The sequence below is a fragment of the Sparus aurata genome, chromosome 4 (genome assembly GCF_900880675.1).
Source record: "Sparus aurata chromosome 4, fSpaAur1.1, whole genome shotgun sequence".
NCBI lineage: Eukaryota > Metazoa > Chordata > Actinopteri > Spariformes > Sparidae > Sparus > Sparus aurata.
Genome location: NC_044190.1, coordinates 29781734 through 29796858, shown reverse-complemented (window position 1 = coordinate 29796858; position 15125 = coordinate 29781734). Strand labels below are relative to the sequence as shown.

Here is a 15125-nt window from a genome sequence, read left to right as displayed (position 1 = left end):
CCTCTGAGGAACATGAATGGACCCATATTTGCATACTGTAGCTTTGAGAAGTGAGAGAAAAATTAAAAGAAGTCAGCAGCATTCTTAAAAAGTAGATAGCCAGACTTTAACTGAATACTTAAAACTGATATTCAAACAAGGCCCTGCGTCCTCATCAACTAATCCCAATGTCCGAGTGGTCGTACCAAATTGTGTCTGATGAAAAAGTTTTGTTCAATACAACTTCTGCAAACACCAAATCTTTGAGCAGAATTTCACAACAGAAGAGCTCTACAGAAACCCTGCTGTTAAAGAAAACACACGGGAATACACAGTTGACTCGTTATCTAAAAAAATGTATTTGTATGTACTTACATACTGGTGTCAAAAGAGTATGCACCAAAAATGTCACGTTGACTCACAATTACAAAGAAAAAGCATTTTCTTTTTCTTCAATTACAAGTATTGAAAAAACTATGTACAGGAAAAAAGGGCGAGGTGACGAGATAGTACACGAGAAACAAACTTACAGTCACACAGTATGGTTTAAATGAGGCGTCTGCAAATAAGGAGAAAAAAAAACAGGTCTAACAGTTACACTGTCTCGGTGCTCTGTTCTTCAAATTGTATTTCCACTCAAAAAAGAAAAAACCTTGTGCATAATCTCCTCTGTTCAACGCCAAGGTGTTTACAGAGTGTGCTCACAAAAAGGATTTAAAAAAAAAAATAAAAATAAATGCCAGAAAACAGATTCACCAGAAATGGAAAGAAAAAAAGAAATCTGAGTGGAAATACTTTTTACTTAAAACACACGTCCTATAGATCTTAAAAAGGTGTTACAATGGAAACAGAGGAAAGACAGGGAGAGTTATGTGAGGTGGTAGATGGTGGAGTCCTTGAGACGGCGGTGTGTGGCCAGAAAGTCCAGGCGGAATTTTTTTCTCTCAAATCATGATCATTGAACACGAAAAACGTTGTCAATCGAATCAGAACCAACAAACACTCTTGATGTCAAGCCCTAGAAGGTTTGGGTGAAGGGTCTGGGATGGGCCTTACAGGGTTTGACATCAAGAACACTGCTTGGAGGAGCAACATGACTTGATTTTGCCTCTCTGGGAGAAAGAAGAAAATGATCACCACCTCCAAAAAGGCAGCTATCCTTTTACGTCTCAGTGTTTTCCCTGCTGCCAGTTTCCCTGCTATCAGATCTTACAGATGAAAAGTACACTCGCTTCCAAAACCCTGGCATCTTTTCGGATTTCAAATTTACAGATGAAAAAAAAAGGAATGAAAAAAAAAAAGGCAAGATTACGGTGATGTATGGTTGATGATTGGGCTGTTATGTGACCGACAAGACAGAAAGTAAAATCTCACTTGTGAATTGGTGCTAAATGGGAAAAAATATAAGTGGCGGGAAAAAATGGGCAACTGGATGAGTACCCCTAATACTTTCAGTTCCTCTGGCGGTGGTCACACAAACTGTCCCTGAACAAACTCAGGGTGGGTTATCAACATCAGAGGGGAACCTGAAACAGGGTACCAACACATTCAGTGCAACACTAGGCCAGCACACGCTTCCTCACTGCATATTGATCTTCAATGTGGGCTAAAAAGGACACAAACATCCCCTCGTTAGATAATTTTTTCATCCGTTATATTGATGCAAAAGCTAAATCTATCTGCAGACATTTTTGGGTCCCTTCTCTTGAGTTACTTTGAGGAAATCTATGAAAGGAATTCAGAGTTTTTATGGCACTTTGTTGCAATACAATGACTGCCTTGTAATTTGGGCACAACCAGAGAGCATTGTGCATTTCATATTTGAAAAGTAAAGTGGACATTTCAGGGTGCAAAACTGCAATGAAAATGTGTCACTGTGGAAAGCTATCCTCAAACTGCCACCAAAACAGAGTGAATGTGTTGTGTGGAAAAGAGATTTTGACAAAAAAAAAAGTGCAGTTCATGTCTGCAGAGATGGTGAGACATCTCTAAAATGTTTAGAAATAAACACTGGTCTCTGTAGGCTGGTTGATCCTGCATCTTCCTTCTAGTTACAAATACATGAAAATTAATGTGCTATTCAGCATGCCAGTGAGTGGCGAGTCTGCCTCTTCTGAATTAAAAAGTGTGTCCAGCTTCTTTCCAACAAGAGTGAACAAAAGAAACAACTGGAGGGGGTGTTAAGGTGAGAATCCACCTAAAACAGACAAAGAACACTATACCAATGATCTCAGTTCAGCCGATCTTTGAGCATCTGTATAGAATTTGTGATTTCTGTTTTAGGGTGACTTGATGTTTGTGAGGTCAGAATTTAATTTTGAACAGAATGTGTCTGTGGTGTAGCTGCTTCCTCTGGGACAGTTTCTCTTCGCCTTTAGTCACTTTTAGCCTTTTTGCTGTCGTTTCCATTCTCCTCCAGCTTGGCCCCTTCTGCCCCCTCCGGATGCTTCCTCTTCTTTGTGTCGTCTGACTGAGCAGCGGACGGGTGTGGCTGGAGGGTGATGATGATGCAGGTCATGTTGTCACAGCCTGTACCATCTCCAGATGTGTCGGGGGCCAAACAGTGGTCCAACAGCTGTCAAGAGGACATTTGAGATTTAAAATTAAAGATGCATAAATGTATTTGTTTTGTTGTATTTATCTGACTACTAGTTTTAAATCAAATCCAAGTGACTGATTAAGTTAAATAGATTTTTTTTCTATACAGAGTAAAGTGCAGACACATTGAAGTCAGTTTATTTTGTCTGACATGATTCCTGGGCTCTCAGTCAATTATTAGTTGTGCAACAAGATCACCATCTCACCTCTTCCACTATGGATGAGAGGGCTCTGACTTTGCCAGTCTGGTCTGGTTTGATCCTCTCACTGATGAAGTCCACCACCTCCTGACTGCTCAGCACATTCCTGCACGCAGCACAAATAGAAATAGGCTTAATAAAGCTTAACACATGGATGACATATCCAAAAAAAAACCCTCACATGCATTAACATGGCAACTGGTTAATAAGAATGTCCTGTTGTTGCAGTAATCCTGGCAATACTGCAAAAGCTCTTATGCTGCGTGTTTGTTAGCCTTAGGAGGTACAAACTGAATTGTTTAGCTTGTAGTTGCCTCACAGATGTTTATCCAGTGTAAAATTGTAAGGAAGTAATCGTGAAACCCCTCAAAACTCACCAGATGCCGTCGCAGGCGATGACCATGAAGTCGTGGTCATCGTTAAGGGTCAGAACTTTGACGTCTGGCATTGCAGAAATCATCTGCTCCTCTGGAGGAAGAACCTTATTCCTCTTGTAGAAGTGGTCACCTGAGAGACACATTAACAGCTGGTTAAGAGAAATATGTTCTTCTCACATATGTGGTTTCCTTAATATTTCAGCTTGAAGCTGCTAGTGAGTTTAATCTAATGTAATCAATTCACAAAGTCACACAATACATCAGCCATACCAATAGCTCTGGAGAGGTTCAGTCCGCCATTCACCCGTCCATCCATGGTCACTTTCCCTCCAGCGTTTTTGATGCGAGCCAGTTCCACCTCGTCTTCTGGCTTGTGGTCGTATGACATGTCGACAGCTTTGCCTACAGACACACGGGTGCACAGCTCTTACATTTCATTCAAAGTTACAGCAAAGCATTTTATTAAAGCAAAGAGTGTCCGATTGCTTGCAGGTCCTTGTAAATACGTTGCTGTGGTTAACCCAAATTTGGTCAAACCTCATGAATGTGTTTTTGAGATAAAGTATTATGTGTTCCACTCATTCAATTAAAGACATAAATTGAACTCAAGACTGCCATGATATGCATGTTCTCCCAAAACTGTCCTTTACAATACAACACTTCCATCAAGGTAAATAGGCACCAAATAATTTGGACGTACCGCGCTCAGACACCACGCAGCGCGAGTCTCCAGCATTGGCCACGATCAGCTGTTTTCCTCGGATCAGAGCCACGACAGCTGTGGTGCCGCTGTCTGAGCCAGGCTGTGAATGCATGAACATGGGAAACATGATCACTGTTTTAACACATCTGATGTTTTACACCAACTATAAAAGACCAAGACCCTCTTTCCATAAAAGACAAGGAATGTGAATCTTTTGTGTAATTCCCCGTTAATTATTTCACATTTATGTCATGACATAGACAAAAGCGGTTGCGGAGAAAGAATTGAAAGCGGCCACGAAAGCTTCTTCCATTTAAACAACGTAAATCACTTAATTTGGCCTCTGCTGCAATGTGGCCCTCCAACAAACTGCAGGCTGTTAGTTGGCCTTATGGCTGGAATGTGTTACATAAATGCTTCCCATATGATGAATCACACCAATGACCATATTAGAATACTATCCAACACTTTTTTGACAATTTATGATAAGAATTCCTAATATTTTGGTAACTGAGCAAGATCAATGTAAGGTTAATATGAAAATGGAAATGTAATTCATCAGTCAATTATTTCCAGAAACACTGCATGTCTGTTCCCACTCTTAAGTCGACTAGTTCACACTCAATGATTTCATTTTTCTTGTACTTCATTGTGTATAATATTTCATTCAGGAAATGTTTCCTGATTGAGCTTGTTCTTATTACACATTGTTAAAATATTTTCTACTTGCAGCCAGCCATGAGTTTGTGAAGCAGAGAGCATTTTATCATATTTTGCTCTAAAACAAACATCTGATCCGTCTCATGCTTCAAAGCAGACGCTGTCTGTCCAAAACCTCAATACCTCACCGAATCACCTCCAACCCAAAGACATTTTCACAAAGATTCATCTTTCAACTTGACATCAAAAACGGTTAGTAAGATGTCAAGACTGCCTAATCCCCAAAATGACAGCGGTAGTTTGCTACTGCATATGCCGTGAATATGTTAATTACATTTGTTTTAGCCACACACTCACCTCCTCCTTGCCATCCATTCCAGGTAGGCACATTTCTTCCTCCTCTTCATCCTCAGAGTCTTCCTCTCCCTCCTCTGTATCCTCCTCTTCTTCCAACTCACTGCTGTCACCCTCTTCCTCCTCGCTGCCATCCTAACAGACAATCAAACAAGAGTTACAATGCTTTTCAAGCCAGAGTGGGTGGGCTTTACAGCATAGCAGGATGGTTCATTCTGGTCTCCTGCTCTCCTCACACCTCTTCATCACTGCCCTCCTCCTCTTCTCCTTCCTCAGACTCCTCGCTGTCATCAAAGAACCTGGACTTAGAATCCCCTGCAGCCTTCGAGGCCAAAGAAGAGCAGGAGGGACCTGCGTCTCCTTCAGCCTTACCAGCCTTCTCTTCTCCATTGGAGCTTCCTGACCCTCCACAGTCAGCTGCTTCAAAGAAACAAAACATAACAGATAAATAAAAATGGAATTAAGTGAAGTGAGATGAGGAGAGACTGATTTTTCATGTACAACCTCCATTACAAAAAAGCGAGTACACTGTGCAAACTGTAAATAAATTGTTTCTGTACCTGCAGCACTGCCTTCACCTGCTGCTCTCCGGCAGGCTCTTAGCTTCGACCCGCATGCGGATCCCTGGCCTTCCTTCACCTTCCCGTTGCTCTCCTCCTCCACCTCCCCATTTATCCCCTCCTTCTTCTGTCCTTCCCCACCTTCCTCTTTGTCACCTGAGGCCTCGGCTTGCGAGGCAGCTGCCTTCTTAGCAGCCGCACTGAGAGCAAACACAAAGAAATAATAAAGATCAGTCAATCACACAAGTCTTAAGACTTTAACTGCTCTTGCTTTATGCAACAATCAACAAGTCTTCATTTGTTCATGTTAAGGTCTACAAGTTCAGCCCCAGTTGTCTTTATATCCAACTTGGTGAATTACATATGTAATACAACCAAACCAGAGTTTGTGATAGTTGAACAAACAAAAATGGTTTTAGGTTAAGTTTCATTTTGTTTCTATCAATTTGAAAAAAAAAGTGTGTTATTTATTATTTGGTTAAACTCACTACCTGCACTGATACTACAGGTGGGGCACTGCAGACACACACCTGCGTGAATATATCAGCCATTGCCGGTTATTGTGATGACGGCGGTAGGTTGGAAAATGTTAACATATTCACCCAACCATGCCTACAAATCCTAGTTCCAGTGAATTCAAACAAACAAACAAACAAACAAACTACACAGAAATGCTAATTGCCTAAAGTTTGAAATATTAAAAAGATATTTTTAAAAAGGTGCCACCAAATGCTATAAATACCTCCTTAATGTAACACGCTTCCAGCTTAAACATTGTACTGTGCAATAAGATGATCAGTTTTATGTGCAGACCAATGGGCCGTCAGTTCTGAAGGGAAATTACCAGAAAGGGAGGACTCTTTGTGAGATTTGCAATGACTATGTGTCGTCATGAGGTTGCGACGAAAGATGCTTCATTTCCGCAAAGAGACATTTCCAAGAAATTCCAGTCCCTGTACAAAATGAGTTGTCCTTGTTCGAAAAGTAAAAATAAAAGCCAGAAAGTTGGACTACCTGATGGCAGCTGCATGCTTGACAGCATTGCGGTTCTGGCCATATCGTACGAGCAGCTCCTCTATGGTCATTGTGGCTTCCTCGTGGAGCAAAGCTGCCTCCTCGTTCTCCACTGTAAGGAGGGCAGATACATGGATTAGCATTTGATATCAACATTTTAAATCTAGCATCAATGTAGAAACATGCAGTTCTGAAAGTCTTAGTTATCATAGCTTTGTGTTTTATTTGTATAGCCATGACAGTAATAGTGGTATTTTTCTTTAATAGTTATGGCCAATGCAATTTGGGATTTATTGAGATTTGGGCAATATAAAATAATAAATGACAAATATATATAATAACAATATATGCACAGTCTGACCAGGAGGCACCATATCTTTGTGCAATGTTTGTTTTACGGTCAGGATGACTTTTCTCACTTTTACTGCATTATTTTGACTGTCAATATTCACATTCATACCAAACATTGCTAAACACCTTTTATTGTTTGGGATTTACTCACAATCGTCCTCCTCTGCCACCTTTTCAGCTGGAGGCTCCTCAGTGGGCCGCCCAGCGATCTGGACCAGCTCCTTGATCACATCCTCTGTGGTCATTCTGCTGTCGATGGCCAAGAAGGCATCCTCCAGAGCCTGGAAACAACACGTGAAATTGTGTGTCGGTAATCGTCATGTGACGCTGTGTTGGGTTCAAGATTGAATTTCATCAATCTTGATCCTTCATATTTGTGTCGGTTAAGAGAGTGTTGGGAATGTGTCTATACTATGGAAGTGGTGACCACATTAATACCATCATAAACTAATGAAGACCTTTGTTCTGTCAAACTTGTTCATGACAGGCCATGATGGTGGGCTTGCATGGCTTCTCACCTTTTGCAGTTTGCCGTCTTTGTAGGTTTTCTGCTCCTTGATGATGTCAGGAAGGTACTTTGAACAGTACAGAGCAACCTCTTCACCTACATGGGAACAGAAAGGTTGTATAAATTCTTTGCATAGGTGTGTACACATTCAGAGAGGCATACAAAACAAACAATAAAAAAGGGGGGAACTGTGGATAACACATTTGAAAACATGTTTCTTTGACTGCTGTTTGAGATGTCAAATGTGAGTTTTTTGTTCTTTTTAACAAACCGTTTTGGAAAAGGTTTTGTGTGTTTTGGGCAGTGTCAAAGTCAGGACAAGGATAAAGTTGTGTCTCGAAAAAGTGTAAGTGATTAAATGCTGCAGGTGGCACAAAGGCTCACCCAAAAAACTATAAATTTAAGACTGATCAGTGTGTGTTACCTCCGTGTCCATCATACACAGCAAACATGGCCGTCTCCTCATCAAACTCTAGGATACAATTGTGGGCATCCTGTAACACAACAGACACAAAAATGCACATTAAAATACAGATAGCGTGACAGTTTACAAATGGGACCAATCATAGCAATCAAAATCCTCTTTCGGTGGAAAAAAGCAACATTTGTGTTCAGGACAGACGAGCCAGAGGAGATAACACATAATCTTCACACTGTTTGATGTAAATACATGTATTAGTCAGATACCTTTAATCTGGTGACAAGTTTCTGTTCTCTAGCAGTTGAGGAGAATTGTGTTATTATCACTGCACATGTCCATAGATGTCTTTTAACGGAATTACTCACACTGTTGAGAGCCATTTTATCATTGCCAGTTGGCAGACACATTATTGGCCAATGTGTGGGTTTTTTTTTTTTTAAATCACAAGTGATTTGCTCAAGTAAGAAAAAGACAGTGACAGCCACATGGGTGCAGACAAAATGCAAACTCCACTCCACAGTTATATGCTGTTGAGTGCTGTGGCAGATTGATTAAAATGCAACTCTGCCCGCTAAACAACACCCCCAGGATGAACTATGGATTTCATCCATCACTGCAGCTGACGCCTCGGAAAAAGCCAGTTTGGGGGTGTGACAAACTTTCAATGTGTTGGAGAGACACCAATCAGCTCCATGGAAACAACCCTACACGGGAAAGAGCACCACATCCCTTTATCCCGCCATTTAAGCTACAATCCAGGGGGGGGGGGGAAATGTTCAAGAAACAGAGCGGCTAACATGGTTGTCCTCCATCCGCTCGTTCATTTTCCGCCTCACCTCCATGGACACACGCCAGCCCTGCATGGCAGAGAAACCGTAGCTCATGGTGCCGTTGCCGCCATCGGAAGAGGTCTTGGCAATGTTAGGTTGCGACAGATAAGCCCCCATGGTCGTCGGTTTCTATGGCTTCACACCTGAAGAGAAGACGACACGTAGGAAACATCACATTTAAGCTTCATATAAAGAGACACACGTACAGCCCAGCGCATTTGTCACACTTAAAACCACTCGAGCGGTTGCGGTTGCTAGCTCGCTAGCGCTAGCAACAGCTCACCACAACAAAAAAAGTAGACGCATCAGCTAGCTAACATGAGCATGCTAACAGGAGCAAACCCGGCTAAACTTCCAGCCGTAACCTCTGCCCCCGCCATGCAAGCGGCTGCGCAGTTGCAAAAAAAGATCAGACCCTGAATACAGACGGTTAGTTTACCTATTGTGACAGAGCAGGATGAGCTGATGAACGAGTCTCAAAGAGAGAGATTCACATAGGAAAGATTACACGTGTGGAAGCAAAAGCCGCTATCAACACAGACGGACCAAAAAGAAGCTTGAGCGGTGGAGGAAGTGAGCACGCGCGCATGTCCCTTTCGCTCGATCGAGGGGGCGTGACCAATGCGTACGTCATACGTCACCGTGTCCATTTTTTAAAATGTTTTATTAACAAACAAACATTTCAACAACAACGTACAAGCAGTGCATACAATATACAGGAAATATACCTTTAAAATAGATACAAGAAGAAATACACGAACAAAATAAAATAATAGAGCGTGAGAGCAACAATTCTAGAAGAAGAAAAAAATCACAAACAGACAAAAAAGTGATAGGGTCTTTTTATATTGTCAAAAAATTTATTTTTTGTATCGTAAACAAAGAATAAAAACCATCAATAAACTCCATAGAGTCCCTATAGCCAAAGTCTGTAGCCTAAAGATTATTTGTCTGTACCATAGATTTCCATTGCTGGCTAAAAAATATTTAAAATAACATCAGTAAGTGGCAACACAACACTGTGTCAGATATTTCTTTATTATAATGAACATGGACACTGCAGTTTATTCTAGGCTCAGTTACACACACAACTTGCTGGTGCACTGGGGCCTAAATATATAAACAACAGCTGAAAGTAGCCCTTGACAAATGCACTATTTACAAACCACCAGAACTGGCTGAAAACTACAGTTTATCTGAGACCTTTTTCAAAACTTCAGTTAGAACACATGAGTAATGATCCTGAGTGCCACAAACAGGATTGGAAGGTAATGAGAGAAGTAAGGGACACAACATTGTTTGATAGTATTTAAGTTATTTGATCTGCATGAACCCCCCACATATAGTTTACAACCAAAAGGAACACAAGAAATATTGTCAAACAACTTCCCAGAAAGTTTAGATTACTTTGCAGGTGTTTTATTGAGTTTATGACATAATTAACAATATTTATTTATTTGTTTGTTAGTTTAATAGCCTACCATATTGATATTTTCTATCAAATCATATCACGATTTTATCCTGCTCACCCTTTTCTTTCGTGACTTTTTAGTTGCTGCATTTTTTTGTCACCTAGAATAATTTGTTACTAAGTATGATAAAATCAACGTGATATTTTGTCTACTCATATCATGACTTACTCCCCACCACCTGGTGGCGGTAATGCGCCACCTCTTCGCTTCACCAACAGCCAGAAACGTCACACCAAGAAGAAGGGAAACAATAAACGTCAGCGGTTCAACATGACGCGGGAAACCCGGGAAGAAATGGAGATGGAGGCCCATGGAGGAGCTGGCGAGGAAGCGGACACTCTCTCCCCCTCGACCTTAAAACTGTACGAGACACAGTTTTTCGGCTTCACACCGGAGACCTGCATGTTACGGATCTACAGCGCCTTCCGGGACTCCCTATGCGACATTTTACCCGTCGTAGAGAAGGTGTGTGTGAGGCAGCTGAGCAAAGGCGAGTCGAACGGGGCCGAGGAGCTGCTGCGGTCCCAGGCCAGGGAGTGTAGCCGGAAGCTGCAGCAGTACCTCGAGAGGCGGTTCAAGCAGCTAGCCGAGCGGATGGAGGTGCTGCTGGTCAACCGCTGCTTCACCGTCCCGCCCAGTGTCCTGCTGCCGGAGGACAAGTCCCACAGCAAACACACCCAGGACATACAGGTGGGTCAGAAGGAGGTGAACTAGTACCCACGTAGTGATATTAGAGCTTCAACACTGCAGAAGGGAAATGACAGCTTCCGTACTGTTCACCCAGTATGTTTGTAAACACATTCAAGTTAAAGTCTAATTTCTATAGTGTCATGAACCACAAACTATTTTCTTAGTCGATAGTCGGCTGCCTTAACAATCGATTGTCGATTAATCATTCCTTTTAGAAAACTGTTTTTACCACTGACTTGATCTATGTTTGATGTTAAGTCTGAATCGGCTGCATTTAGAGCTAAAAGAACAAATAAAGAAAACAAAGTTATTGAATTTTAAACGAAGTAACACAAAATAATGACTTCGTTTTAATCACCAAGCTGCCTTCTGTCACTGTTCAATAACCAACCAATGCTGAAGAAACTAAATGGCGATAATGTGATATCAATTTGTTCAAAATGTCTTTTTGTATTTTTAGATTATAAATTAAATTGTTTCATACCAGTATGTGTTTTATTTGGATATATTTGAAAAACAAGTATCTGTAATCTGTTATTGTAAGATACTATTTGATGTATTTGAGCCCATCTCTTATTGTCGATTAAGACATATTTAATCAATCTGATTGGCGATTAATGATTAATCGTTAACATCCCTACTGCGAATATAAGAAAATGTGTCTGCACGTAGTTGAAAACGGGGTTATAAGCTACGTATCTGTCTGTGACTGTGGTCCTGCTCCATCCAGGAGGTGCTGAAGCTGGAGTCGTCCCTTGCTGACGTTCAGAGAGCTTATGAAGCTGAAGTCTGTGCCAGGCAGGCACTGCTCGCTGAGCTGGAGGAGCAGAGGGAGGTGCAGAAGCAGCTGGATGATATCCTGACCTGGGTCAGAGAGCTCCAGGTGGCCTGGGTGAAGGAAGGCAATGGCAGCTTCCATGAAAGTTTCCGGCTGGTGATGGAGTCCGTAAAGAAACTGCAACAGGCTGTGGGGGAAGTCTGCAACAAGGCGCCTCACTGAACTGAACTTGCATTTTTACAGACATTAATCAGATATGATGCATTTAGAAGTCAGCACAATGCAGTTTCTCCTACTGAATATTAAGTAGTTTGTTGGCTCAGTTTTCATCTTGTTTGTAAATGATAGAACAATGAATTGACGCTCCAAAGTCTGTAAATATTGTAAAACAACGTAAACTACTTTTCCTTAAGCACAGGGCTTCAACTTTTGCATGAAATGGGATAAATTAAGATAAAGCCCACAGTAACATTAGCTCGATAGTCAAGTTACCTTTCCATAATGTAATGTAAATAATAAAGCGGGTTGATTTTTTTTTTTTCTGTGTCAGTTGAACCGATGTGTTCTTAAAGGGTAACTCCACCAATTTTACACATAAAGTGTAGCTACAGGTCTCGGGGAGAACTACTGCATATGTGTAAAAAGTAGTTTAAAGCCTGTTGTGGCTCCAGAGGAAGCTGCATGTAATTACATGAACTACATCAAGTGATATCACTCAGTGGTTACATTGCATTGTGGGTAATGTGTGCACCAGGTTTTGAAAAAAGCGGAAGCATGCATGGAATAAATAAGGGTCATCCTTTTGCTATTGCTGAACTGATTTCTGTCCATAACACTTCAAACAGTGTTTTAGGAGTGCAACACCAGACCAGTGGACTGCTTTTCAAAATCTTGTACCTACATTACCCCCGATGCAGCTTCCTCTGGAGCCACAAAATGATATTACTACTTTCCACATATGCAGTAATGCTTTCCAAGACATGTAAACACATTTTAATGTGTAAAATTGGAGCTACCCTTTAATATTAAGGTGGTTTCTTTATTCCAATTCCTCGTACCTTTAACTTCACTGCTTAAAAACCTCAGCTTATTTCCCTTTTTCCCTTTTCTTCACTATTTGTAATTTGAAGGTAATAATTTCTTTCATGGTCATTCATCAGACTGCATTGTTAAGGTGTTCATGGTATCATGACACCCAGCAGAGGGCGCACTCTGCATGTTAATATACAGTCTCCCACCCATTCTCATCCATCCACACTTCAAACAAGAGCTTGTTTCATGATTGAACTGAAACAAACAGTTGCCCGATTACTGGGTACACCTGTAGCTAAAACTAATAATACCCCGCATAAATCCTCCATGATGGTTATAATGTTAATTCTTATTGAAACCATTGGTATTTTTAACATTTTGTAAGCTGTATTTTGCGGTGATTAACTTTTGTACCAGGGGGTTGTTCTATTTAGCCCGCCCTTGTTAATACAAGTGGTTTGGGCAAAATAATAAACACCTCTCTGTGTTAGTCAGTATGATTCAACAGCACCACAAACATTTATGAAGCAAGCATTTATTGCAGGACTGTCAAATGAGACTGCAATAATTAATAAAGAAACTATTGTGACATGTTAAGCACACAGGACCTTCAATTGGCAGAAAATGCGCTGTTTTATTGAGCCATGACGGTTTCACTTTTTAACTGTATAAAACTTTTTGAATGTTGAACATGCACAAAAGCAGTTACCTCTGTAATGATTGATTCATACTACACAATTAGGCAGCAGGAACATCACAGAGGTCTGCATCTAAACGAGGAACTGTACTCAGGCGTAACTCATTAAATCAGTGATGGATGAATTCCATTTAGCTGCTTCAGTTTTGGAATCCTGGTATATTTCATGGTGTCTTACCATCATGGCTCACATGGGACATTTGAATGAAACACAGACATTGTTAATGTTATAGTTAACAACTGTAGTTTTCCTACTATGACAGGTCAAGAAGTTTGCTGTGAAAGAAAAAGAATAAATGCCGTGCAAGTGTTTGTATGTATGTGTGTGTGTGATTGTTCGTGTAAAGACCTTTTTTGTTTTCAAATAGTGGAGGCAGCAACATTATATCCTTATTTAATGCCGTCAGTTTTATTTTGTGTAGATCTCTGTAGCTTTATTCATTATCTGTGGATATGATGCTGTGTTGCTTGGTCTTTCACAGGTACATGATGAGACCATTTGGGGGCGCTAGTGTTTAAAAAAATGATCCATTTGTCCTGTGCGGTGTTCTTACTCTCTACTTCATCACAGCAGTTATTAAGTATTTTACTATCACCAGTGAGGGAAAACTTCAGCAAAATAGCAGGGTGGATTAATAATTACAGAGCAACATCTCCAGACTGAAAAATAATTTTGAGATGCTTTTGATGCTAAGAATTTTTGACTGGTGGGTTATTATTCACTTATATAGCTGTCATGTGGAGGTAAGGCTGCACAAAATGATTTATTAGAGAGATAATATTTAATTTGAGGGTGTAGAGTTGAAAATGCTGCTGTGACAGCCCCTATTCCAGACTAAGATGGGCTAATGAAAAGAGGTCTTTTGGTATCAATATCCAGCATGTAGAAATACATCTGCAAGCATCACGTTTACAAAAATATTAAGATTAAACACAAAAAAACAAAACAAAAGCTTGTTGAGGCTAATTTTAATTTTATTTAAAAACTTAAACTAGTTGAAGATGTATCCTGTAACTGTGATTGCTGATGTCTGATTTACAACCACAAGAATTGACAGTGAAAGTACATAAACAATAACAACAATAACAAGAGGTCCAAGGTAAACAGTAAACATTTGTTTTAGCATTCCTGTAATGGCGTGTGTCTGTGTGTGTGTGTGTGTGTGTGTGTGTGTGTGTGTGTGTGTGTGTGTCTTGCCTGTTGTGACAGAACCGCTCCGTCCAGATGGAGACGTGTGAGAACTTGTTGTCATTGTTTATGTTTGCGTGTGCCAGCAGTGAGAATGATGACCTTACAGGCTGTAGCTGCATTTTGTTACTTGAAGCAAATGTTTTGGTCGTATTGCAGTAAAAGATGCTAAAAGACAATTGGTGCAGATGACGGAATCAGGCATCACATGTGCTTAAAAGTCTTGTCCAATCACTCCAATGGGGACAAAAACACTGTATTTCAGAGTTGTACAGACAAGAAGGAGCAGCTTTTATAAAAAAAAATTTCTTCGGGCGATGATTTAACAATGCACTCCAGGAGCCCTGGTCAATGGTGTCTATGATGTGTGTTGAAACATAATCTTTGATTGCAGTGTGGTTAAAAAAAACAACCCTGTTGAGTCTTTCCAAATCGAAAGTCTGTTGGCACCTTGTCATTTTCTGCTCCGAACCTCCTCAAATGTGTGTTTAGAAGCAAGGTGTGTGAACACAGCTGACATCGTTTCTTTCCCCTTGTTAGTGTGTGAAGGTACCACTAAACTCAATACCCGTAGAGAGAGATAGAGTGTCTGTGTCTCTGTGTGTGTGTGTATGGGTGTGTGTGTGTGTGTGTGTGTGTGTGTGTATGTATGTAAAACCTTTAAAGCTTGTAAAAGATGTTGTCAAATGCTGTAAAGACACAGCTGTATGCA

General features: G+C 40.7%; 2 protein-coding genes across 3 annotated transcripts; one reads left to right on the top strand and one right to left on the bottom strand.

The window, feature by feature from the left end:
* Positions 1-314: 314 nt before the first annotated feature.
* ppm1g (protein phosphatase, Mg2+/Mn2+ dependent, 1G) lies at positions 315-9165 on the bottom strand. Of its 2 annotated transcripts, none has more exons than XM_030415067.1 (14): positions 8995-9165; positions 8562-8698; positions 7729-7798; positions 7315-7400; positions 6948-7077; positions 6446-6557; positions 5432-5631; positions 5110-5291; positions 4875-5006; positions 3855-3957; positions 3425-3556; positions 3155-3284; positions 2784-2883; positions 315-2554 (listed from the first exon to the last, which is right to left on the bottom strand). In XM_030415067.1, the coding sequence occupies exons 2-14, from the start codon at positions 8670-8672 to the stop codon at positions 2354-2356; spliced, it is 1689 nt and encodes a 562-aa protein (XP_030270927.1). In that variant the 5' UTR covers positions 8673-8698; positions 8995-9165; the 3' UTR covers positions 315-2353. The 2 variants fall into 2 exon arrangements, with proteins under 2 accessions (XP_030270927.1, XP_030270929.1); XM_030415069.1 differs by having other exon boundaries at positions 2354-2554; positions 5110-5288.
* Positions 9166-10281: 1116 nt separating this feature from the next.
* mis12 (MIS12 kinetochore complex component) lies at positions 10282-12301 on the top strand. Its single transcript, XM_030413435.1, has 2 exons — positions 10282-10717; positions 11448-12301. The coding sequence occupies exons 1-2, from the start codon at positions 10298-10300 to the stop codon at positions 11715-11717; spliced, it is 690 nt and encodes a 229-aa protein (XP_030269295.1). The 5' UTR covers positions 10282-10297; the 3' UTR covers positions 11718-12301.
* The last annotated feature ends 2824 nt before the right edge of the window (positions 12302-15125 follow it).

Coding starts and splice junctions, on each gene's coding strand:
- ppm1g (XM_030415067.1), bottom strand. CDS start 8,672: ATGGGGGCTTATCTGTCGCAACCTAACATTGCCAAGACCTCTTCCGAT. Junction 7,799..8,561: donor GCTGGCGTGTGTCCATGGAG/GTGAGGCGGAAA, acceptor GTTGTGTTACAG/GATGCCCACAATTGTATCCT. Junction 3,285..3,424: donor GAACCTCTCCAGAGCTATTG/GTATGGCTGATG, acceptor TGTGTCTCTCAG/GTGACCACTTCTACAAGAGG.
- mis12 (XM_030413435.1), top strand. CDS start 10,298: ATGACGCGGGAAACCCGGGAAGAAATGGAGATGGAGGCCCATGGAGGA. Junction 10,718..11,447: donor AACACACCCAGGACATACAG/GTGGGTCAGAAG, acceptor TGCTCCATCCAG/GAGGTGCTGAAGCTGGAGTC.